The following is a 27,326-nucleotide window of genomic DNA, read 5'->3' on the forward strand; positions in this document are numbered from 1 at the left end:
GAAGAAAAAAGATGACTAACCTGTATGTATGCTGTTAATAAAATGTTTATGGTCTTAAAAAACTCAAACAATACATTATAAAACTTTACATATAATCAGTTATTCCATCATCAAACATGCACATAAAAAGAAACTATTAAAATGCACAAAAAGTTACTACAAGGTACATAATATTTAGCTGGAACAAAATAAACATTAAAGTAACTTTGTACTAGAGGTGTGATTTATGTCTTCATTTTGAATGTGTTTACAAGCTTAATTCTCTGGTTATGAAGACAAGTTGAATTTATTGACCTTGCAACATTTTGCAATCACTGTAGTTTTCTACTATAGCTTACTAATATACTATGTATCTTCAGAAATTTTAACAGACTTTAGTAAACATAAGACTTTTGTTCACAAAAAATAAAAACTTTTAATGAAGTATTTTTACTAAAACTTTGTCTGCAAATATATATAGCATTTCTTTATACTAATTCAAGTACCAAGTGATTTTCATGTTAAACTTAAAAGTACTTTTTCCCTCTCAAAATCACTTCGTAAATGGATTAATCAAAACAAATACTCAATATATTCATGGACAAATTTTTTTTTGAGTATATTAAAAAAATACTTTACAAAAAAGATATTTTTTGTATGTGAAAAACTTAATGTTTGCTGATAGACTGCCAAATTTCACAAAGATATACACACTATATTAAAAGTTAATAGCATCAAATCTATACACTTAATTAGAGGTCACATTGTCAGTCAAATTGACTGAGCATGTACTGAGAGTTAAAAGTTGCAAGCACAAGGCTTAATGCTCATATGCTTATTTTTATCTTGCTTGCAAAGAATACCTACACATTCAGAAAATTTTGTAAACCATTCAGAGAGTACAGTCAGTTTATAAGCTTATCAAGAATTGTAAATTTAAGCAATAATTAAGACAGTTAGGCTTAGCTTCATAGACTAATTGATTAATGAATTGGTCAACAATTTACAAAAAGAAAACATTTGAGTGTTTGTGTGTGTGTAATAAGCTATTTGTGCTGTACACATCAGAAGTACCAAATAATTTTTTTCCCCATCACAACTCCACAGAGTTATCACTGAGACAATGGGAGGTAATTTCTTTGAACTAATGTAATTGATTTTGTACATTCTAATCTGCTAGCCTAATGTTTAGTTACAAAAAATGAAATGTTGAACTCTTAGAGGGGTAATAAAACTTTACTGGACTACCTAACAGCCATATTCTACAATGTAATGTTTGTCATATGAGAGTTTTAACTCCCTAAATGGTATAAGAATTGCTTCAGGGAATTGCTCTACTAACTACTTGCCACATCCACTAAAGTATCGAACATATGTGGCTTAAAATTAGACAACAATTATATTCTTACCAAGTTGTTAACAGTCTTCAGCCTAATGAAAGTTAACACTTTCTTAAACTTAAAATGTATTTCCAATAATACTTGCCTCTGCTGACAATATAGCCATTTCTTGATCTCAAGGTTTTCCACTCTTTGCTCATATAAACATAGAAAATGCTTGCTCCAGTCTTTTATACCTCTCTTAAATGCCCTTTGCAAATTCTAATTTGCAAAATTCTCCACCAACTTTAATGCACCCTCTATCTAGGTACTGTATATAAGCATCTCATTCAGATAATGTAATCACTTTTACGAGATATAAAACAGATATTAGTGGGGAGGCAGGGTAGGAAAGTATAGTGAAAGTAGGTATTGTTGGAAATAACATTTTCAGTTTAGGAAAATGTTAAAGTCCAAAATGTACTTAGAATCCACTGACAATATGGATAGAATCCCACACCGAGAAGGCAAAGGAGCCAATGTAAGCATGATCCATATAGAAAGAATCTCCATAATACAGAAGTATACTAAAATAAAATGGTACAAAAGGTGGGAAACCACAATACATACAGAACATGTATGATTTTTACCTGTAATTTAGTTCTAATATCAAATGTGAAACAGAATATGAGAAATCATCAGTATAGGCCAGCCCCAACCAGACAGTCAAGGTTCCACAACTTGGGGTTGGAATTAAGGGGTCATGGTACTTACATCCCACCACTGAATCACAAGAAAGCAATAACATCTAAGTGGATAAATTTTCTCTTCCACCTGAAGAAGTCCAAAAGGCAACATCCCAGGCTGTGAGTGACAGGATCATGTATGCTGTGCTCAACCAAGGGAACAGAAATCATCTGGTCTGGAATTATGAACATTCATCCTTCATGTTTGGAATTAATTGGAGACAGTGGATCTCCTTCCATAAACAATATACAAAATGATAATTGATCAAAGAAAAGGATTATGCATACCCCAACCAAACAGTTTTGTATTAAATCTCAATTGGAATCATGAATATACTTCCACAAAGGTCGGTGCCATTCTTACTGACATCTGGGAAAAACATTCAGGGACCCAAATAACAGTATCCCCAACTTCCTCCTCTCCTTCAAAATAGAGGAAAAGCTGAAAAGTGTGAAAAATAAGGACTCCTGAGTTCCACTAGTAGAGTCGGGAAGGGGAGGGGGTACACAATGGGGAGCCCTGAGGAACAGTGAATAAAGTTTCCTACATTTTTAAAAGCAAACCAATCCTGATTTATTCAACCTGAAGACTGCTAAGTGCCTAGATGGTCTTATGGAACACACCATTTCAGAGATTTGCAACCTGTAGTAATTATAGTGAAAATGGTTGCTAGTGCAGAATTCAGAAGAGAAAGCATACCTGCCTGGGTAACACTTGCCACAGAGTGGGATGCTGTGGAAAATAAGGGGAACCTGGAAATGAAAGTGTATATAATTGCAAACACTAACCTCTGGTTAGTTTAACACACATGATCAAAATAGCTACTGGGGGGTAGTTGAAACCCCTCAAAAGAGGAAACTGTCAGATCATGTAAGTAATGAGATAAAGTATTAGAAGTAGCTCACATACCAGCACACAATATATTCCAGAGAGCAATTCAACCAGGTAGCTAATGACAAAGATATGATGAATCTGGTGACATGCAAAAGATTCTTCTCCTGTAACAATAATTCATTATTGGCCATGTGAATCAATTTATGAAGCCACCTCTTTAGGGTAATGAGAGATAGGTCATGGAAAGTAAAACAATCCTAATGAAAGAAGATTTGATTCATAGCACATTAAAATGAGTTAGTATGAGCCATATAACACTTGAGGGTCCTGACAGGATGTACAAATGATCAGGATTGGAGCAGTCACAGAGATGAGAAATAGCTGGCAAAGGGATTGGTTAAAGGGATCTTTCCCCTTCCCTGATTGTCAGAATCTTGGGAAGAAAAAATCTGTGGGAGAAAGCAGGACAAATGTGGAATAATAGAGTCCTATTAACATGGATTGCAAACAACTCCAATCACTGACTTCATAAGTTAACAAAAAAAAATACAACTTCAGAGAAAGTAAAACAAAGAACACAAAGCTAAAGGCTCAAAAGGAGAATAAAACAGTGCCTGTAAAACAAGTGTAAAATCCTAATTCAGTAACTGATAAGGTTATTTGGGACAAAGAATACAAAAGGATTTTAGTTGACCTGATAGAACTGGATATTCAAAAACCTTCCCATTATTTGAAATACTTAAAAGTAGTAGATAAAAATGCCTTATATAGAGCCACTGTAAATGAAGCAAGACCCTTCTCATACACCCAAATCATAAAATGGGATAGGGTAGAAACTGTTAGATGAAAGTTTAAAAAGATTTTAATACACAAGTGATGGTAAATATTCCATTTACATTGATAAATGGTCATGGTTGTCCTACAGAGAAATTAAGTTAAATACAGAGAAATCTTAAAAGTTAAACCTTTATGTCAAGTTAAGGACTACACAATTTCCAAGCAAGAAGACTGAGTTTCTGAACATTTGGATGGAAAATGTCTGATCATTATTGTCTCAATAAACATTGCCAATGTGGAAGAGACAGTTGAACATTCCTGCAGATACTGAAGAAGCAAAAACCACATTTGAGCTGGTCAACATGGTGCAACCAAGAGAACAAACCATAGTCAGAACTTAGAGCAATAGCTGAATGGGGAGAAAGGCATGCAGACGTAAGCCTGCCCAGCTCTGACAAAGTATCTACTGCTAATGCTTGAGGATGAGATATTAGAGACCAAAACAACTGCAGCTAAGAATTCCAATGAGTTGCAAAGGCATTGACTGTTGAATATTTAAAAACCTTATAATATAGCATCCATTTGATAGGAAGAATTCAGTTGGACTGAGGCAAGTGTTCTGCAATTAAATTCATCACTCCTGAAACATAACATGCTAAAAGATTGATACAACAGGAATGAGCCCAATAGAGAAGATCCAAGGTACAAAACAAGGGTCTTGAGAATGTATGCTTCTTTGACATAATATGAACAGTAAAATTGTTGGAATGCATCATTACAATTTTTTCCTTCAAGAGAGACATACTTTGAACCATTGCTCAGTGTACTGTAAGAAGTTTAAGAACCTTGATATAAAGAGTAGACTTGTCCTTTGTTCAAATACCCTGGAACTCCTGACCTTGAAGATAAAATCCCCATCCCTGAAGAAATGTGTTTGTGAACAGATGGTTATCAGGATGAGGTGGTGGAATGGGTACCTCAACAGTACCATTGTTCTGATTCAACCACTATTTACAATTGATGATGTTACTCCAAAGGAAGAAGCTCGAGGGATGTGTACATCCCCAAAAGAGAGAGAACCATCTGTGCAGTAGGAAAAGGAGACAGAAGTAAAAGTCTGATGGCTCTTTCCATGGCTTTAAGCCTGACAGGGGTCACCCGAGTATGACTCAAGCAAGTACTGAAAAACACTTAGATGGATGAGATATTATGTCAGTGACAAAATAGATTTCTTCAGTTAGAGGAATAAGCCCACTTTTGTGGCTTCTAAAAGGAGAATCTGAGATCTCTGTTCTGCTACTTGACAGGATGGGGTCAGTTGTCCACATAATGTGTGCACAGGCTCAAGGAATGCAGGTGATGATAGAGTTCAAACAACACTGTAAAAGACATAAGGTGCTGATGCACAACCCTAAATAAACCTCTAGGAAGATTTTGCTACGGGAATATGGAGATAAGTGTTGGTAACATCAGATTTGATCATCCAAACCCTTGACACAAAGTGCCTTTGTAGGTTGAGAAAAGATTCCATTGTAAAGCAAGGAAGATTTAAAAATTGGTTGAGTTGAGACAGATTGATGGTTGGGTACCAGTCTTCTGTCTTCTTAGGTCCAATGAATAAACGAGTGTGTGTGTGTGTGTGTGTGTGATTCTTATAGCAAAGCCACATTGGGCTATCTGCTGAGTCCACTGATGAATAAATGAAATAAAATCCCAGAAGCATAGGATAAACCCTCTCCACTTTTATGGCCTGGGAACAAAGTTCCACTTCCCATTAATCTTTTAGAAATGAAAAGGCATGAGGTTGAGCATTCAATGATGGAGGTGAAGTAAACTGAATGACCAACCTTGAAGCCAGAATGTGGAGTATCCATGGATTCCTGGTAAAAGAACTACAGATGTCCAATGACACTCAATGATGCCTTCGATGTCAGTCTGCACAAGCCAAAAATCCTTAAGAATATGAATAGACCTTATTACAAGACCCAACAGACCTGGGAACTGAAGGAGGGATTCGGGAAACACTATGGGCCAATACTACCAAATAATTGCAGAAAGGTGAGAAGCCAATGACAATAAAGAATAATATAAATGGGGCTATATCAATTTGGGATTTTAACATCTCTTGAACTCTGGCAAGTTAACTAGAATAGAGAAAAGAAGCCTCCTGTAAGGCAGAAGACAGTAAATGAACACTTTTTAGCAAAGCATCTCAACTCAATAAATCCCAACAACAAACCAAAGAAAAAAATTAAGACAACTTGATTGAGGCAGACATCAGCAAAATCCTCAATTTGTCCTTATATTGCTGAGGAGAATATGCATAAGCTTTTCAGGATAGTCATGAAAGTAAAATATATAAAAAGAAAAACGACTGTGATCTGTTTAAAGTGATTATACATTCCAATCTAGACCCTCACAGATCCAAATTGGGGTCCATCTACTGAGAATCTAAACAGACCTCCTCCTGGCAGTGATGAGCTAAAGTATGCTGATCCAATAAATTTAGGGGACAAGACATACCCATCCTGTCACATAATTAAGCAGGAAATTTCCCAGCATAAGCAGCAATATCAGGAGGAGGAAAAACCACATAATCAGTTGGCATTCTTCTTCCTATCAAGAAAGAAATAGTCAAATGCAATGAGATGGACACCCTAAACTTAAAAAACCCACGTAACCGAATGAAGAAACTGGAGGTCACTGATCAAAATGAGGCCAACCTAGTAAAAGAAGCTGGAAAAAGCAAGTCTAAATTCTTTCCAGTCTTTCCCAGATCATTTGCAAAAATCCCTGGAGGGAGACCTTTAGTCCAACACATCTTCATTTTGCAAAAAATCATAACATGAATAGCTTTGACTAAGAGTGACCCCTCCCCTGGCTGTTGACAAACACTAGATAGAGGTGTAAGAGAAGTCTAGTTAACTTCTGTAGTAGAAACATTAACTTAGGAATTCATATCTGTCAGTAGTTTTTTTTTAAAGTCATTTATAAAAAATAAACAAAAAGATAACCATAGAAATGTAAACCATGTTCAAAGTCACAACATATATAGTTGAATAATCATAATACTCCTGTTGATATAAACCCATGCAGAATGCTTCATCAAGAAAAAGGTGATTACATAAACTGAATGAGGTTTATATACAGTACCTAAAAAGAGAGTGCACTGAAGTTGGAGAACTTTACAAATTAGAATTTGCTTGAGGCCTTCAAACAGGGTATAAAAGACTGGAGCAAGCATTTTCAATGTTAAGATGGGCAACTAGTGGAAACCCTGGAGATTGAGAAAACTATATTATCAATGGATGGTAAGCATGTTTTGGAAAACTGATTATGAAGGCTTTGATATCATCATTAGTTCCTTTTCTTGCTGCTTTCAAAATGGAGTCCTGGACTGCAAGTACTAACAAGCTTTTAATTTACCTTTTTTAGAGAGTAAAATTTATTAAATAATGTGAAACATGAAAATACAATGAAATTTACCAAATTCAAGAATATTAAGCAACTTTTCAGCTATATCATAAGGCACACTCCTATAGTAACACATTAACCAGTTAATATCATTTGGAAAAGATCTGGTATACGCCTAAAATATTTTTCCAAACAAAAGCTTCTATTCTTTTTTTTTAAATATCATTTATAATTACATGAAAGTATTAACAACTGTTTACTTGAAGACAGCCAAAATATTGACTGGTTTTTCTTATACATGTTAGTGGGAAGAAATACAAGATAATGACAACATAGAATCAACAAAAAAGACAGTTGTATCTGCTTAGCAGAGTTTAAGAGTTGAACTGTCATTCAATACAACCCTATTAAACAGTACATAACTTATCTAAATGAAATGTTTCTTTAAATTGAAATTATAAATAAAAATACTTTGAGTTTCAGCAGATGGAGATACTGATGAAGTGCGCTTTCTTTCCTTTACACGAGGGTGATGAAGACCCTGACGTCGATGAAGTGGATCTCTTTTTCTGCAGTCTCTTTTTCATTGGTTCAGGTGATCCTGATGATTCCCTGGTTAGAAAATCAAAATAATGTTCTGATAATGTTTTCTTGTATATTAACAGTTTATCACACAATAATGAATTTAAAATATCTTTTTTACTACCCAAGTTCATAGAAAAATGAAATTTGTATAAATTCCATCTTCAGTATTTCTAAAATCCAGAGAAGATCGTATTATTATCAATTTCACTTTTCTTCATCAAATCAATTATCTTCTGGAAAAATTACTTCAAAATGTGAAAAAATTTACGAAAAAAATTACCATTAGGAAAAGAAATTAAATAACTAAAAGACCTGTTTTTTTTATGGGCTGGAGATGAAGATTGTTGCCTTCTGTTATTTCCTTGCCAGTTCTGGTTAACTAGTGATCTACGATTTCTAGGGCTAAAACCAGATTTTGTAAATTGATTAACTTCTGGAGAGGAAGAATTTTGTTTATCTTCTTCAGATGATGAGAATGTTCTCCTTCTGTGAATTGGCGATACTGAACGTTGTCTCCTCTTCTCATCTAAAATGTAATATTACAAACAACATATGAGCACAGATTTTATCATTAGCATGTTAAATATATACATGAATGTAATTGTGTCACTGAATGCAAAATCACTAAAATAAATACAAAGGAAAATAACTTTTTGAAAATTATTTTTGTTTAAAGCTGTATCAATTTTTTAAATGAAAGATCACGTTTATTGGAGAGATGAATTTGGCCTACTAAATTGGTTGGTTGGTTGGTTGGTTTTATGGCACAAAGCAGCTAGACTATCTGTGCCAAACATCCAGTAAAAGATTAAAATTAAAGTAAAATTAGGAAATTTATAAAAGGAAACTAAGGTAGAATAAAACAGTTAAAAAAAAGACATAAAACATATGTTTACATCTAGTCTACAATGTTAAGAGAAAAACTACAGTAATACAAGTTGTAGGGAACTATCTGTAGCATAACTGTAATTATCATAACTTGCCAGGAAGACTAACAGGTAAGTACAAAAACCACTGTCAGTCACCTAACATTGACCTTTCCAGTCTTGGTTTCGAGTTATTTGACTTTACAGCCATTTTCTAATTTCAAATCAAATCGGATGGACCATGACTCCCAAAAGAAAATATCATTAAGAAAAGTTCTAACGTATAAATTAAAAACTTAAATGGCATTAAAAAGATTGTTGGCCTTTAAAAAACTAAAAACATATCCAAGGTGGACAGTGTCACCATCACCAATAACACTGTCTAACATTACGGACAAACCTTGCGACAGAATATGGTGAAAATGGCACAGTTGTTGAGAGTCATAACAGCAGCAAAAAAGTAAAATGTGGTTTACTGTGACCTGAGTATCACACAGACTACACAATGGTGCATCAGTTCCAGATAAAAGAAAACGATGAGTTAAAAAACTGTGACCAATGCACAGTCAAGTTAGAACAACTTCCTCTTCCTGATCCTTATGGAAGCAAGACGACCAACATAGGGTTTTATTTGGAAAAGCTTGTTGTCACGTTACTCATTCCAAGTTGACTGCCAACTGGCACAGAGCCGAAGTCTTGAATAAAGGACCATAACCCACGATAGAACAGGCACAGCAGTAATAGTGCCAGAGCAGAGAGATTTAGCTGCGGTGTCAGTGAGCTCATTCCCACAAATACCAACATGGCCCAGTATCCAGAAAAACTGGATAGAAGTAGAAGTTAAAGATAACTGGGCCAGTTGGTTTTGAATATTGGCAAGAACAGGTTGTGAACTAATGTGAAGCAATTCCAGGGCCAATAGAAAAACTAAGCGAGTCAGTATAAATAGTGCAGTTTGAGTACTGATTAGCTTCTATGTGATCCAGGGCAAGAGAAATGGCATACAGTTCAGCAGTGAACACAGAAACTGTAGAGGGGATTCTGCACGCAACAACCGAACCACAACAAACCAAGGTAGAGCCCACACCATCACCTGATTTTGAACCACCTGCATAAATAGGAGTGGAAGGATGGTTCAAAAGATGTTCAGCAAAGAACAGACAGCATTTTCAATCAGGAGTGTCTGCTTTTCTCAGATGACTTAAAGAAAAGGTCATATTTAGAGACTGTAAGAAGCCATGGTGGGATGGGCTGACCAGTGGATACAGCAATGTTATCCAAGGACAGACCCAATTCATCTAACTGCACCTGGATACAAAGGCCAAAAGGAGCAATGACAGATCATCTATTTTGAAAAAGTATGGCCACCAAAGAAGGTAAACACAATCCCAGGTGGGATGCTTTGGTAAGGAATAAAGTTATGAAGCACACAGTAAAGACAGTTGCAAATGGCAGAGGTGCAAAGAAGGTTCACCAGACTATGTATAAGCTCTAAACTGGGAAAATGCAGAAAGCCCCAGTGCAGAGCCGAAGTCCTTGATGATGAATGGGGTCCAGCACCTTTAAGGCTGAAGTCCTGGAACAGCCATAGACCAGTGATCCATAGTCGAGTTTCGGACGAATAAGAGCATGATATATCTTTACCATAGAACATCGATCCACTCCCCAGGTGGTGGAAGAAAGGGCATGGAGGATGTTCAGTGCTCTTGTACATTTGATCTGTAGCTACTTGATGTGTGGTATAAAGGTCAAATTAGGTCAAAGATAAGCCCCAAGAGCTTTGTCTTGGGGATCACAGGCAGCACAACTTTGCCGATACGGAGTTCAGGATCAGGATAAATACCCCATTAGCAGCAAAAGTGCATGCAAGTAGATTTATAGAGAGAAGTTAAAACTGTTTGCCATGGTCCACTTCAGTAAATGACTGAGAGCAGTCTGTAACTGCTGCTCAATATACCTCACATTTGACGACTGACAAGAGATGTGAAAGTACTTGACATAGAGCCCGTTTGAAACAGTAATAGGGAGTTGTTCAGTGAAGGCATTAATCTTTATACTGAAAAGTGTGGCACTCAAAACAGTCCTGAGGGACTTCAAGTTCCTGTAGAAAAGAACAGGAAAGAGTTGCACCCACAAGAACTTGGAATCTCCTGTCAATTAAAAAATTTATAATAAAAATGGGCAAATGGCCACATAACACATATATATGGAGGTCTCACAAAATGCCATACCTCCATGTTGTATCATAAGCCTTCTCAATGTCAAATAATATTGATAAAAGATGTTGCAGTTTGAGAAAGGCTTCTCTGATGGACATTTTGAGTTGAATCAGAAGGTCCATGGTGGAGTACTGTTGTTGGAACCCACAATGTGTGGATGAGAGGAGGTTGTTTGATTCAAGGAACCAAATGAGACGAGCATTAACCATCCTCTCTAAGGTCTCACAGAGACAGCTCACAAAGCAATTGGACAGTAGTTTGAAGGAATCTTAGATCCTTCCCAGGCTTAGAGAAAGGTAGGACAATAGCATGGCACCAGGCATCAGGAAAAACATTATCCTGCCAGATCCAGTTAAAAACAAGCAGAAGAATAGTAAGAGAAGCAGGAGACAGATAATGCAGCATTTCATAGTGCACAGGTCCAAAAAATGTACAACCAGACCAATGAAGGGCCAGTTTGAGTTCCACCAGTGTAAAGGGACGATTATAATCATAGAGACAATCAGCTCGAAAGGACAGAGGTGTTTGCTCTGCCTGAGTTTTGATAAATAAAAAAGTGGAGGATGAGGCAGAAGTGCTAGATACCCAGCAAAAGTTTTCACCTAGAATATCAACTATGCTCTTGATATCAGCTACTTCCTGGCCATCAGAGAGTAAGATTGAGAGGTGGATGAAATTATACTGCCTACTGACCACTCGAATCTTGTCCAATATGAATTTCGAACTGGTGGTAGAAGATATGCTGGTTGTGAACTTAATCCAAGATTCCTTCTAGATTTGATATCTTACCCACCAAGCATGTGCACGGGCCTGCTGGAAAACAATGTGATGCGAGAGTGTGGGATACCTACGAAAAGCATCCCAGGCCCATTTTTGAGCCTTCCGTGCCATGTGACAAGCAGGATTCTACCACATATAGTGGAAAACATGAGGTTTTAGGAATACACTGAGTAGCTGTTTGTATAATACAGTCAGTTAATGCTGCCACACACCGTTTATTGATGGCTTACAGACAATGGCAGGATCAAGTTCTGGGAGAGCAGTAAAAGAGGGCCAGTTTGCTAGATCCAGCTTCCACTGGGGCACATTGGTCAGGTGGCATTGACCACGGCCAATCTTGCTCAAAATTATAGGAAAATGATCATTGCCTCATGGATTACTGTCAACCCTTCAAGAAAAATGAGAAAACAGTGAAGGGGAGGCAACTGAAAGGTCAACAGCAGTAAAGGACTGACTAGGTGCATGAAAATAAGTAGAAGAACCAGTATTGAAAAGAGAAAGATTGTGATCAGAGAGCATATGCTCTATGGAGTGACCCTCCTATCAACATCAGCAATTCTCCAGAGAGGACAATGCCCTTTAAGTCCCCAGGATTAAAAGGAGAGATGGCAACTGTTCAATGAGAGCATCAAGGTCTGATTGATCATAGGTCTCTCCAGGTGACAGGTAGAGAGAACAAGCAGTAATGGTATGACCCAAGGAAACATGGATGTAGGTCTCTCCAAGGGCGTGCTGAGTGGCAAAGACAGGGTGGGCACATGCCGATCAAGCAACAGTGTCACCCCTCCATGCAATGGTCCATCACACAGCCTGTCATTTCTGTACAGAGAAAACTGCCAAAAGGTGACTGTATCAGCAGGTTTCAGAAATGTTTTGTGTAAGGAGAGACATACAGGATGGTAGCAAGCAATCAGTGTTTTGATGTCATCCAAATTAGAACATAAACCTCAACAGTTCTATTGTATCCAGGTGGCCATTTTTATTTATGTGTAGGTGAACTGGGTGGAGGACCCTTCTGTTTATGACCACTTTTTTTTCTATTGACCTTCATGGATCCTGCCCTAGGTCAATGGGGCAGGCCTTTGCTGTTGGAAGAGGATTCCAGCAATTGAGGACACAAACGAATGATTGGTTTGCATCGTGGGGTGGGAGAAAAAGATCTATCCAAGGGACAGAAATGGGTGTTGATTTAAACCTTTTTAACCATGGAGATCAGAAGACTTTTCATTTGTTTTAAGAATGATTCTTTTAGAGGCACAGAGATCCATCTGCACTCCCACTGTAGTAGTGAAACGAAGTGCAGCAGCATACGTCCAAGATGAGGTGGTGAACAGCAATTTTCAAGCCTCAGAATAAGTGATGTTATGAATAGTTTTCAAGCGTTGCACCTCTTTTTCTTCCAACCATTTAGGGCAAGAACAAAGTAGAATGGGTGAGAGTCATTGCAACTGATGCAAAGAGGGTCCATTTCACACTCATAAGCATCATGATCCTTACCACTGCAACGAACACATGCCAAGGAACCATAACATGACGTCTTTGAGTGACCAAACTGCTGAGACTGGAAACATCAGAAAGGGTTTGGAATGTATGGCCATACTCTGCAGTTAAGATAACCTGCCTTAATGGTGGCAGGTGGACGTGGTGACATAAATGTGAGAATTCCATCTTTGCGAATAAATATACGCCTCACTGCAGAAGCTCCTTGGGTGGAGAAACCAGCAAGAATCTCTGACTCTGGGATATTCTCCAAATCCCTCTCAACAGTGACTCCTTGTGACAAATTCAAAGTAGCATGAGGTGTAACATCAATAGGTATATCCCCACTTGCTTTTGAATGCAAGAGGAGTTCACCGTGTTGAGATGTGGATGTTTCCACCAATGTCACCAGATCGAAACTTCTTTACTGACTTTGGAGAGCCAGCAAGTCCCTCTAGACCAGGGGTGTGCAACATTTTTCGTCGGTGGGCCATATAACCAACTTCATCAATCAAGCGGGGCCACTTAAAAAACAAGCTTATTCGTGTACATGCACAATAAATTTAAAAAAATTCTCAAAATGCAAGCAATAATATTTTATATTTTTGCATGAGTGATCATTTTAGTGCGACACTTGAAATTTAGAGTCCTTGCAGAGCTTGTCAATATCAGCTTTGACAGAAGTGGTTGCCACTCTTAACTGACTGGTCAAATGTTCATCAGTCAGCTGACTTCTACATTTGGTTTTGATGAGCTTCATTTTGGAGAAAAATTGCTCACAGCAGTAGGTGCTACCAAAAAGGGAGGCAATTCTTTGTGCATGACGGGACAAATTGGGAAACTTTTCACGCACACAGAGTTTGTAAAAGTCTAGCAAACTGTTTTCAGAGAATTTCCTTTAGTGTCCATGTCAGCCTGCAGTTCAATGAGTTCCATTTGGCAATCATCAGGACTGTCTTCCACTGCCAAATCAAAAGGTTGAGCGAACAATTTCAATCTAATTTCAGTTTGTCTGAAATCTGGAAATCTGTTTGCAAACTCATCACGCAGCTTTTGTACACTGGTTCCATATTTGGTGCAATCCAGATTAGGAAATTCCAGTTTCCTGGTTGCAAGACATGTAAAATGGGTCAATATGGCTCTTCTCAACTGAACCTGAAAAGTTCCAATTTCTTCTCAAAAGCACAAATATGCTCAAACAACTTATTCACAAGTTGACTTTTCCCTTGTAGTTTTAAGTTTAAATCAGACAGATGCTGTGTAATGTCTGTGAGGAATGCTAAGTCATTCAGCCAGTTCTCATTGCTCAAGAAGTCCACATTCTGACGCTTGCTCTCCATGAAGAACTTAATCTCCTCTCGCAGATTCCAGAATCTCTTCAAAGTAGCAGCTCTACTAAGCCAACGCACAGCAGAGAAGTACAAAACATCTGAATACTCACTGTCCAGCTCATCTAAAAAAGTTTTAAATTGTCGATGATTTAATCCTCGTGTTCTAATATAATTTACGATTGGACGACATTTTCATGACTTCTGCAAAATCCAGAACTTTGGTGCACAAGCTCTCTTGGTGAATAATGCAATGGCTTACAACTACGCCTTGTGCTCCAATTGCAGTTAGAAATTTCTTGGTGAATCCATTTGTCCCACCTGTCATGAAGGAGCACCATCTGTTGTAACACCACATAATTTATAAGGATTCAGTTTAAACTTTTCAACAACCTTAAGCACTTTTTCACAAATATCCTGTCCTGTGGTTGTGGAGGAAAGGCTTGCCATATCTAAAAACTCTTCAAAACATCAAAGCCTGCAGTAACAGCTCTGATGAAAATGACAAGTTGGGATGTGTCATTGATATCAGTGCTTTTATCCAAAGCCAGACTGAAAGCTTCACACAAATTCAATCTCTCTTCAAAGTTTCTTTGATGTCCTCTGAAAGATCTTTTGTCCCATGCGGAGACAGTAAAGCTGGAAAGGCTAGTTTGCTCCACCAAATATTTTTCTCTGGACATGCATATTCTGTGAATATTGTTAAACAATTTTAATAAATTCTCCATCACTGAAAGGCTTTCCTTTTCTGCCATACATTCACAAAGCTTAAAACTCAGTTTTGTCACCAGTTCTGAATTTTTCTTGAAAGTGGTAAAAACACCTTGTTGCTTTTCAATGGATGTTTTAAATGTTCAATTTGTCCTTTCGTGCCTGACCAACAATTTCATCAAACTGGGAGGAGGCTTAGTTGCGTAATGTCGCTAATATTGTACTCTTTCATGACTGCAATTGTAGTTTGACAGACGAGGCAGACAACACCTTGATTATGTGGGACAACAAGATATTTTGTGCACCATTCACTGTTGAATAACCTTCCCTCATCATCAATTTTTCGTTTCTTAACTGCTGACATTTTACTAGCCCTGAAATCAAAACAAAAATTATTCTCACGAAAATAGCAAAGTAGAAAAAAACATAGAATTTATTTACACATGGAACCTCTATGGACAGAAACACATGTTTCTAAATTGGCATCCTGATCACAGCCTTCCGGTACTTAAATTAATTGAGAATAGCAAAATACAGTGTGACCTCGCCTATTCGCGGTTCGCCATTCGCGGCCCCGCATATTCGCGGGTTATGCGCGAACTGCGTTTTGTAGGTCACAGAGACTGAAAGGGTTTTCAGGAGATTTCTGTTGTATTTACTCAATCGCCGTTTTATCAATTGTCGTCTTCACCAAACAAGATTGACTGCTATTGGCTGACTGCCTCAGCTTCCCCAACAACGCAAACGGCAAAGCACAGCCCGGTAACGCACGGTACAATTTAGTGAAATACATAACAGTATGCAATATTGCTACATTATTACTGCATCAATGAGTATAAGTATCATTAGTGTTTGGGAAGCATTTCATATAGTATATAATCGCATACATATACGTTTTAAAACTGCGTCCAATATTCGCGGTTTTCGCTATTCGCGGGAGGGTAAAGAACGTAACCCCGCGAATAACGAGGTCACACTGTACATAGAATCAGATGCATCTGAAAGCAAAAATTTTAATAAATTCAGTAAAGTCACAACAATATGCTAAATAATAATCAATTTACCTTCAATCTCTTGTAGTAACTGTAAAAGGTAATAAAATTTTCACCAATAATGAATGACGGACAGCAGAGGTTAGGGAAAATTGTCGCCAGCGGGCGAAGGCGAGGTTCAGGACATGACGTTGAGTCGTAGACAATAGTGCTAGTGCACGTCACCTATTCATGCCCTAAGGAGGCCGACCAATCGAATTCGGCCTGCTCCTCTCTAGCAAAGATAATTTTAGAAGTTTGTCGAGTCGAAGCCTGGGAATCCCGTAGGATCGATGCTTTTAAAAATATTCCATTTGCGTTGGATTACAGATCAGGCCACATGGTTAGATTACAACAACTAGGGCCACACTAAATGGCTTGGCAGGCCGGGTTGTGGCCCGCGGGCTGCCTGTTGCACACCCCTGCTCTAGACCCTTCTGACTGAAAAAGGGAGGCATCCTAAAGGTTTGTCTGAAAGTGAATGCAATATAAGAAAATGAGATACAACAGGTGGTGCAGATGGTGAGGATTGCTGCTCAGAATCTTCTAGACATGGTCGTTTACCTAAAGACTGTTTTTCACTATTTTAAAGATTTTTTAATTAGAGAATCTATAATGAAAAAAGGAAAATTTTTGGTGCCCACTGACCCCACCCACCATGGAGCCTTATGAGGGGATGCACTACAGTGTCAAACAAGGGCACTGCAGCAATGCCATGGTTTTGTGAGCACTATACCCAAACACCAGCATCAGATACAATGTCCACAACACCTGTTGAGAACATCCAACACTGGTACTTGGCTGACCCTAGCCCAAGTGGACCAGCCGACTGATCCAAGGGGACTTCCCCAAGGCTGCCAGTCTATAGAAATTCAAGGCCAAAGTGGTGTGTTAGGGTTGGACCCCTCAACCACCAGGATCCTCTCCTTCCCTTCACAAGTTGCCACGCATGGCAAACATGTGGGTGGATGTTAAGATCCCAGAGGAGGTAAACTAAAAGAATAGAACCTTCCCTGGGAGGTCCCCCTCACCACATACAGGGATCCACACTTGAGGGGACCTATTAAATACAATATTTGAAAGTGTGATGACACCAACAATTTTCAGTTGTTTGTATGCTACGTAGAAACGATTAGTTAAGAACTTCAGTACCTTTTCACGTCTTATTAAATAAAGTTTAAGTTCACATCCTTAATAATTTTCACAGCTGAGGTAATTTAACTCAAGTTATCCCTTTTCTGCCAGTTTACACAAGTTTGGTGGTTTCTCTAAACTTTTCATAAGTTCATTGTGAAATTAGAAGCAAAACAAAAGTCTGGCATGAATAAACCTTTAAAACATCTCTTTAAAACTGTCTCAATTTAGAAATTTATACGTTTTCACTTTATTTTTGATAAGTGATATAAACTCTTCCCATTTTAGTTATACTTCCCCACACATATTTTAGTGAAGTAATTAGTTGAAAATTAAAAACCAAGACTAATTTATAATTAATGAACATTAACATTAATTATGCAATTGTTTCTGATTAAAACAGACTTTCTTTCTATATGATCAAGATACTCTCTCTTTGTAAAAGTAGGGAAGCAAAAGTAACCACACTCAGTACACAGTTTTCATGTATGAAGTACAGTTTACACCACAGAGATGGTAACATAATGGAGATCTTAATTATTTCACAGAAGTGTATAATGAAGCAATAAAAGATGATGTATTTCACAATAATGTAATAACAGATGTAAAGCATTTTATGACAGAAGACAGGAAATACACAAATTTTATAACAGAACTTGTGTCAAAACATCAGAGAAAATGCGTAACTTTAGATCAAAGCTGTAATAAAACAAAAATAGATGATCACTCTAGAGCAGTGAGAGATTAAACAGGAAAAAATGTGAACTATTTTACTGCCCGAGGTATAATGAAACATTTGTGATGCACTTTGTATATGAAATATTTCATATACAAAAAACAGATTCTTTTTAAGAATTATTTTTACTGAAACTTTATTTGTGAATATATACAGTATTTCTACATATTAGTCCAAGTGCTAAGTGATTTTCAATATTAAGATTAGTTTTCATCTCAAAAATATCAAATTTCATTTGCATAATCTCTAAAACCACAAAAACAAACATAAATCTAAATTACTCGATTCTTCTTTCTAAAATGACTTCAAATTGTTGCATAAAATAACATTAATTTATCCTAAGTGTCTTTAGCCTTGTAACAGTACACATCTATTCATACTTAAGATCCACAGTTGTAAAAAAACAATCCAACTTTAGAAAAAAACAACATCAGAGCTGAAAAATGGATTGGGAGATGCTAGAATGATTTTAATTTAATAATACAATCTAAGAAAGCTTTGTCCTCTGATTGGAAAAATATACTTATAAAGGCAATCTGTAAAACTCTTTGCCAGGAACAAAAAACACAAAAGAAAGGAGACTGCTGTGCCTGTAGCATTTGTAGATGCTTCCTACCTTTAGATTCATGCTGAATAGAGCAAATATCACATTTCACACATGAGAGGAAATTCAGGATTTCTTATAAAATTAGAAATAGAAAAACATTAAAATATGAATTATTAGCAACAATTTTATGCTACACAAATTGGTACAACATGAACAAAACTAGTTTAAATATGAAAACTATTAACCCAACAAGTCAAATACCCTTTAAACTTATTCATTGCATTTAATTAAAAGGAATGCTTACAACTATCAATTCTGCTTTGTGAACTTATTCCTTTCTCTTGGGAAGATAGTTCTCTAGAAAGATTCTGCTCTCTCTCTTGAGTCTGTTCTCGTAGTTTTCTACTCCCTCTCTCTCTGCTTCTCTTTCTTTTCTCCCATGCTCCTTTGCCCATTCTCTTTCCTTCCTTCTCTCTGTGTGATCCCTTACTGCTAGTTCTCTTGTTTTCCCTTTCAACTTTTCTCGTTCCTCATGCGCCTCGAATTGCTCCAAGTCTTTATGCACAGGAGATACTGGTCTTCTGTCATACGGGCGAGAATTAGGCCAACTCTGTCTGTTTCTTTCTGGTGACAATTGGTGATGAGATCGACCAAAAGTTGATGACTGTCTTCTGTTATAAAACTGTTGTTGTTCTGAAGGAGGATATCTACGCTTGTGGTGATGAATCTCTAACAAAACATTTGATAAATTCGACATTAATAAAACCCAGAATACTAGATGGGAAACATTAATACAGTAATACCATAAAGATAGATTTAAGCATTAAATGATAGAGGGTGTTACAGTTATCAATGAAGAAATAAATAAAACTGCTTTTCCAGCACAGCTAAAATTACCTTCTTCTTCTTGAAAAAGAACTAGATCGACCTTTTCTTCCAGGATCTGAAGAATAAGACTGTGAACGAGAAGATGAAGATGATGATCTTCTTCTTCTTCTGGGTTTATCCTAAAATATGAACCAAAGTCATAACAATACTTAAACCTCAACATAATTTCTGTCTTTTCAAATTCTTATATGATCTTGTACACCTGAACTAAAGTACTTAGTGATAAGAAAATTGAAGAGCATTACGTCACTGAAAATCTTCAGAGGCCACCATAAGCTATATAAACTAATATATACATATAATGTGATATTAAAATCTGTTAAATATTAACTAGTACATATATGACAAGTGTAATACAAAATTAAAGTATCTTCCCTATTTTAATGTAAGTTTCATAACCAATTTTTGATAAATAGAACTCAAATACATCTAAACTTTTGATTCTCAATCAATCCATGAATGCTCAAGTCAAATTCATTTTGCTTACAAGTACATTTAAAGCAAAAAAGATAACTTTGTTGGTTTTAAACTCAATTGAATAAATAACTTAATACCACACAAGAATAAAATTATAACGTTTCATATTCATCTTTTAGATTGAAATAAATCATTCAGACATACAAAAAAAATCTAGTTAATTACACAGAAGTTTATCTTAAAAGATTCTTTTCTTGTCTTATATTTTCTATTGTTTTTGACTTTCACTTCATGTATTATCCCTTTGTAATTGTACAGATTACTTTATTTTAGTGATACAAGATAAGAGAAATGTTTTTATGACTAACAGATTTCTGGAGTAAGTGAGATTAATTTATATGTAATATACTATAGTTATAAATAAATAAGTTATTGTACTTAAGTATTTGAACACAATATATTTAATAATATATTCAAAAAATTGTTTGCCAATGTAGCCATTATTTACCATACTTGTTACACCTCAACATCCTTACCTAAAGTTTCGCCACAAAAAATACTTTAGTTTCTACACAGCCACAATATAAAATCATTTTAGGAAAGATAAGAATAAGCTATTTGGGAAGTATTTCAATATTTTCTAGATATCTTCATTACCCTTAACTATATCCAACTTTAAAATTTCTAAGAGCACAAATAACATGCAGAGAACACCATGAAAATTTAAATTAAATTCTGTTAAAAAATTGCATCTCCTCTTTTGACAGTTACTGCCTCTCAGGTTTATTTTACTTAAAAGCTGATAACCAGTCAAAGTTTTCAACATCCCTCTAGACAGTTCAATGAACATGTGTTTGGTCAATAATATTAGATTGGGAGAAATAAACATAACCTCAGGAACCAGTAAAAAAAGTTAAGAAGCATAAGAACTAGAAATGGCAGAAATGAAAGCTTGGCTTGAACACATTTTGTATATGTATTTATAAAATACCCTCGACACACATTATACAGGGTGTTCAGAAAGTCACTGTGCAGTTTTAAAAGCAGTGATAACAGCATTCATTCAGTCCATTTCAAGCCAGCAACTGATAGCAGTGTTTAGAAACAAAATAAGGATCCAAGCCTGTATTGATGCCAACAGGGCTCACTTTCAACATTGTTTATAATTGTCATTCATATTTACCTCCTGTATTCTATATTGAAATATGCCTGTTAATAAATATACAAGTGCACAGTGACTTTCCGGAACACCCTGTATAATACTAAAATATTAACTTTGCAGTATTTTTATGATTAAATTGCTAAAACAGAATTGGAACTATTTTTTCTAGTAAAACTTTAAAACTGTGGTCTCAAAGTGACCTAAACATCTGTTAGTTGGAGATTAAGAAAAAAGAAGTAAAATCTGGAAGTCTGGAACAATGAGGGTCATTTTTCTTCATTAATTATATCACTAAAACTTAAAAACAGATTTTAAACAAATGTGATACACTATTTTTCAGGAATCTGTTGTTTTGTCCATTAAAATTAAAATACTTTTCACTACAAAAATCTCACTACATCTATCTAATATTCGTGTTTACACATACAAACAGAATACCACTTCTTATGTCCACAGTTACAAAGCAACTGTATTGAAGGGCATAGTTTTCTAGAACTTAAGAGGTTTGCTATTGAAATTACTCACATCTTTTCTTTTGATATTATCATCAACTGATTTCCTGACTGCAGATTCATTTTCAGAACTACTTGACTCTTGATTTTCATGAGAACGATAGTGACGTTTGTTCTGTAGAGATCCTTTCTTTTGTTCAATTTCCACAGTAGGTAACTCTTTTTTCTTTCAATGGAGAAACCTAGTTTAAATACAAACATGATGTTACAGCTACAACTCTTACATTTATATTCACACATCCCACCTGTAAGTGAAAAGATACCTCTGAAAACAACTATTTAACATCTTGATGATGCTACATTCAAATAACCCCGGTATATAATAACTGTAATCTTATACCTTTTGTTTCATTTTTTTGTATTTAATGAAATGACAATTCTTTCTGGAGTGTGATTGATAGGCTGTGTAAATGATGGATGAATGACATGAAAATACTCACTTCTGCACACAATAATGTTTTCTATGTTATTTTAAAAATATGAGATGTGTTTTGCAAAGTTATGTTTCTCATCTGTTTTGCAACCTGTAAGCAATATTCCCAATATCTTAGATTTTAAAACTTTTGAACTCCACAGACCCACTGAACTGGAGTAAATTCCTTATGAACTCAAACTAGTTATTGGCCTATATAGACATTACTCTGTAACTATGGTTTATACATTCTTTCACAGCTCCTTGTAGATCTCCCAGTTGAAAGTCTGTATTTAAACAGCAGCTTCACCATAAAAATAAATTGTTGTAATGAGCACAATAGAAATTTAGAAATATTATATTTAACAAAAAACCAGATAAGAGATCTGTTAGTTAAAATTTAAACTATAGAATCTCACAGAGGAAGAGACTTTCACTAACCGTGCAAATTAATATTGTCACAGTTTGGTTACAATTATGCACTCAAATGTTTCTGCACTCCCACTACCTGTTTTCTTTGATACTACACTCCAAAACCCTTTTTTTTCTGGCTACATCAATTCTGATATTTCTGTAAATAATAAATTGCCGTTTGTATCCTTTAAAATAAAATAAATGAATGTAACTCTACATAAAACATAATACACAAATAATTAGATTATTTTGACATATATCAATCACATAAATAAATAATAGGTTCTAACAATACATTTGCTTTAACTGTAAAACTGGTAACCAAACACAAATCTTGAGGAAACTTTAGATCAAGACATATGGTAGTGTGTTGTTCAGCCAAAACAACCTACACAACACATTGTGTGTTATTAATTGAGTGACAATTAAGCAATTTTTCATGTTATATAGCTTGGACTGTGGTAATTCAAACTATCACACATTTCCAAGGCAATACATCAAGAAATACGATATAAAATCTCCAATTTTGATTAGCTTCCTTTTGTCTTCTTTGTAACTAAGGTACAGAAACTTTGATAGAAAAAATATTAACTTTATGAATTTTTTTTCAAATTTAGTTCACTACTAGATCTTTACAAACTTGATTTAAATGTAAATCACCTGTGTGAAGTTATTCAACAAAATCTGCTAAAATTTGACCCAATTTTTTGCACATGCTTATACAAAAGTCATTTAAGCTATCCATCTAAAATCTGTACCACAGCTTTACCTAAGTTAATAGTGAAGCATTTTTAGTTTTTTTATCCTTCAGATTAAAAACAGCTGGCTTAGAGTATTAAAACTACAGGGAGAAAACATGTATAGATACATACGCAGTTTCTAGCTAGGCCACATTGTTTTAACCAATATCATGTCCCAAGTTGAAAAAAGTTCTAATCAATGAATGTTTGCTATAAAATATTTATCAATGCTATAAACGTAGCTACCACCATGACCTATAATTCTGATTTCATTCCTTTAAGTAACAAACTCAATCCTTTTATTGCTGCTTATTTTTTTAAAGACCATCTACTTCAATAGTTTTGAGAGATAAAAACAAAATAGTTTAAGGGAAAAATTTGTTTGGCAATAAAAAAGGTATTCACATTGGAAAATGATTTTCAACATGTACAACTGCACAGATTTTTTGTTTGCTTACACCACGCACATCACAATTCAATGTTTTAAATAAACTAAGTTTTAATTCCTTTATTTTAAAAGAAATCTTAAAAAAAATAATGTAAACTTCAGTTTTGTTCCCAGATCTAAACTTTTTGTCTTTGTTACTTAAACAATAGTACATGTATGCCTAGTCTGAATTCTACTCCTACAGAGGTATTTGCTAGTTCAAGTTTCATAACGCTAATTTTGATCAATTCAGAACACTAGAAATAAATATTACCATTCCTTGACAGTAGACATACCCACATTTTAAACTTAGATTTGAGAGTTGCATGTATTTATTTCATACACTTATTTATAACCAAAAAGAAAATTAATTTTAACTACAATCTCTCAACAGTTATTCTAAAACTGGTGTGCAAAATTCTTAAGTGCTTCAAGTCACTCTTAGTATTGTTGCAATTTTGCCCTTGTCAATACCTAGCATTCTTTGTAACCTTGATACATATTAGTTTGATAGTTAAATTGTATTTAGGTTTTACTTTTATATTTTAGCTAATTATATATTATCTGTTACAAAATTCATATTTGAAATGTTCAATAATTTTTGAAGTATAACCCCAACTTTGCCTCACTCTGCAAGCACACAAACATTTTGCCAAAGGCTAAAGTATCTCTGCTGATGAGTTATATAACCCTGGCACCTGTTGACCACTGAGATGAATAACAAAAGAGTAATTGACAAGTGTAAAAAAAATATCAGTGAAAAGTGTAATGATGTGAAATTATGCATGTAATACAAAGATATTTTACAAATATTTTATGGATAGTTGAAAGATATTTACATGTTTACAATTAAGGAATAGACATTTTATTGTATTGTGCATTAACGATAACTATAGTTATTGATATGGTATAGAAAATGAAAAAATATAATACCTACATTAAAAAAAACTTTGGTATTCATTAAGAAGGTTCTAGAGGTTATGCAAATGAAATTTAAAACTGTATGGCTCAGAAATATATCTGTACTTAACACAAAAATCACTTCACACTTAAACTATTCAGCATCTTAGTGCAAATAACGACAATAAATAATGAAGTGTCAGTCGAGAAAACAAAATTAGATGCTTTATTTTTCTGAAATTGCATGCCTTAAGAATAGTTCCTGTCAAGCTTCAAACAATTTAATTCACTAACTTTACTTTTGAGTGAAATATGATGAGAGTTATATTACATCACCACAATGTAAAGACCTGGTAACCAAAGGATTAATAAATTTCTGTAGCTGCTTTATTATCTAAACATTTAATTTAAAAAGCAATAAGTAAAATGCTAATAAAGTTTTTTTAGTACTTTTTGTTTGCTATTTTTGTCCTTTTCTATGTAAATAGATCTCTTATTTTTCATGCCAGCTTTATCAGATGAACAAGACGATGACCTCGATGATGACGATGTTGAAGACGACTAAGGAATGACTGACTTTTTTCCTATCAACAACAACAATGCTTATATATATATATATTGAATTCATACTAAGATCTTTGAAATAAACTATTAAAGGCATAAACCAAGTAAATTTATTATACATAAAATTCAAAGTACAGCTCTGTTGTTATTGGAAGAAAAAGGAAAACAACTAAAAAACAGCAGTCAGAAAATCAATTTTACAACTGATTGTTACTAATTACTTCAGGATTCCCAAACATAACAGCAAAAATGATAGCCACCAATAAAATGATTCCTATTACACAAGTGAGCTGTCTCTTAAGTAATAATTCAAATATATTTTATTAATCCTCTTGCTACAGATAGGTCAAAGTGTGTATGCCATGACCTTTCATCAATTACATTCATTCAAAATTAAATTAATTTATTTTATTATCAATTTATTCAAATAATTCTGGCATAAAAAACAGTTAATAAACCAAATCTTAATAACATACAAGTTGTAAGTTCTTAATTTTATACAGAAATATTAAAATATATAATTTTTTTTATGGTGGCTAAAAGGTCTGCCAAATCAATTGAATCTGTGTAGAGAGAAAACAAAATAGCTATTTTAACTGAAGAAAAACATTTGATATTATTTAAGAGGTTTTAGAAGTTAAACAAATGAAACTTAAACTTTTTACAATGAAGAAAAGTACTTTTAATCTCAGCATGAAAATCACTTTGCACTTGAAGTAACCAGTCTTGACCATGTATTCACTATCAAATCTTTATAAAAAAAAAACCACAAAAAAAACTTAGGAAATCAGATGTGATGTGTACAAAAGACTTGTAATGTTCACTGAAAGATTGCTTAATTTTGTAACGGTACATAAAACAAAGTTAATAGCATGGAAACTTATGGCTACAAGGTTGGTCGAAGTATGGAGAATGTTAATATGAATTTCATGCTTTACATTGAATTTAATCATTTACTTTTAATACCTTTGGGTAAAACCAGAATTTCTTTCAGAAATACTCAGCTCAACTTAAACTTGAGCAACATAAAAAGAAAAAAGACAATGGAAGTTGGAAGGATGTAAGAAATGAGGAAGGAGTATCTTAGAAATACACTTTCAGTGCAGGAAAATATTAACTTCCAATACAATATCTTACTACTTCTCCAATAACAGCTAGAATACCACATTAAACTGGTGGAGAGACTGGTTTAACATCACCTAGATAAGCACCCTTTAGAAAACCCCATGGGGTTTGAACAAAGATTATCTAATAAAACACACCAATGGAAGACCACATCACTTATGAGCCATTTCTGCCCATGAAATTGATATGTTGCAATAAGGGTGAAATCATTGAACAAACCCCTTATTTTAAATGAAGGGATCCTTGGTATAGAGTGGCTAGGATTCAGCAGACAATAATGAAGAGTTCTACTTCTACCAACACCGACTGTACAGTGATGTGAATACCCAGCCAATGGTAAGAAGAGGGTCCTCTACTGTTCACCTCAGACACGGGAACTGAAAGATATATTTTCATTCCAAGGATCCACATCATCATGCATGCGTATTCAACACAACCAACACTTGTTCTTCCACAGAACTGACATCTGGACAACAGCAGAAAGGTGGACAGCATTGTACTGGTTTAACTCCAGTCCAGAACCAGGCAACACTGGGAATAAACTGTGTAATTCATGGTAGAAGAAGGATAGATGGACCACTTACATATGAGGACTTGTATGATTGGTCCAGCTCCATCCAATACCAGAGCTCCCTGGGAATTGACATTGAAATGACAGTATTAAGGAGGGTGCCCAGCTGTAGGGGTGAACTGCATTGTGGTAAAAATCATCCAGTCCATAACCAGGCAGTATCTGGAGAAAATATCAGGTCATTGGTAGGAGAAGTGTCCATTATCATCTAAACTATCAGAACACCACCACCATACTTTCAACTGAGTGGAATTAAGCAAACTTGGAAGGAAGCTTCCACAGTTCACCACCTCACTGGCTAGAAGCTGGTAAGTGGTAAAGACTTTTGTACACCACAGCAAGTAAAGGTGGAAATACACTGGAGAAAGTGTAACAGGTGACCATGAAACTTTATATTGAAAACAGCCAAATCATGGAACAGCAATCTCCTTCTGTTTTACCCATGTTAGTCCATAAGAGTACTGGGAAGAGCAAACATGTTTATGACACATGATGCTGTAAGGAAAACTTACAAGAAGTCTTGCAGAACACCCTATCTCAACAGTGGGCATTATAGACCTCAATAACTGTACAGTGCAAGTTTAAAATAAGTGTACATGATGAAGCAACACTCAAAACTGATTGGGATACTTATATGTAACAGAGACCCCTGTAAAAAAAGAAGAAGAGGCTACAAAAGAGCACCAACCCACTCAAAGACAAATTATG

The 27,326-nt window shown here is 35.2% G+C and overlaps 1 protein-coding gene across 1 annotated transcript; it reads right to left on the reverse strand.

The window, feature by feature from the left end:
• Positions 1–7,541: 7,541 nt before the first annotated feature.
• Positions 7,542–24,924, reverse strand: LOC143240673 (uncharacterized). Its single transcript, XM_076483536.1, has 6 exons — positions 24,809–24,924; positions 21,479–21,647; positions 19,384–19,493; positions 18,791–19,215; positions 7,968–8,181; positions 7,542–7,682 (listed from the first exon to the last, which is right to left on the reverse strand). Exons 2-4 carry the CDS (start codon positions 21,556–21,558, stop codon positions 18,815–18,817), a joined length of 591 nt encoding a protein of 196 aa, XP_076339651.1. The 5' UTR covers positions 21,559–21,647; positions 24,809–24,924; the 3' UTR covers positions 7,542–7,682; positions 7,968–8,181; positions 18,791–18,814.
• Between the last annotated feature and the right edge of the window lie 2,402 nt (positions 24,925–27,326).

This window comes from Tachypleus tridentatus, chromosome 1 (genome assembly GCF_004210375.1).
Source record: "Tachypleus tridentatus isolate NWPU-2018 chromosome 1, ASM421037v1, whole genome shotgun sequence".
Classification (NCBI taxonomy): Eukaryota; Metazoa; Arthropoda; class Merostomata; order Xiphosura; family Limulidae; genus Tachypleus; species Tachypleus tridentatus.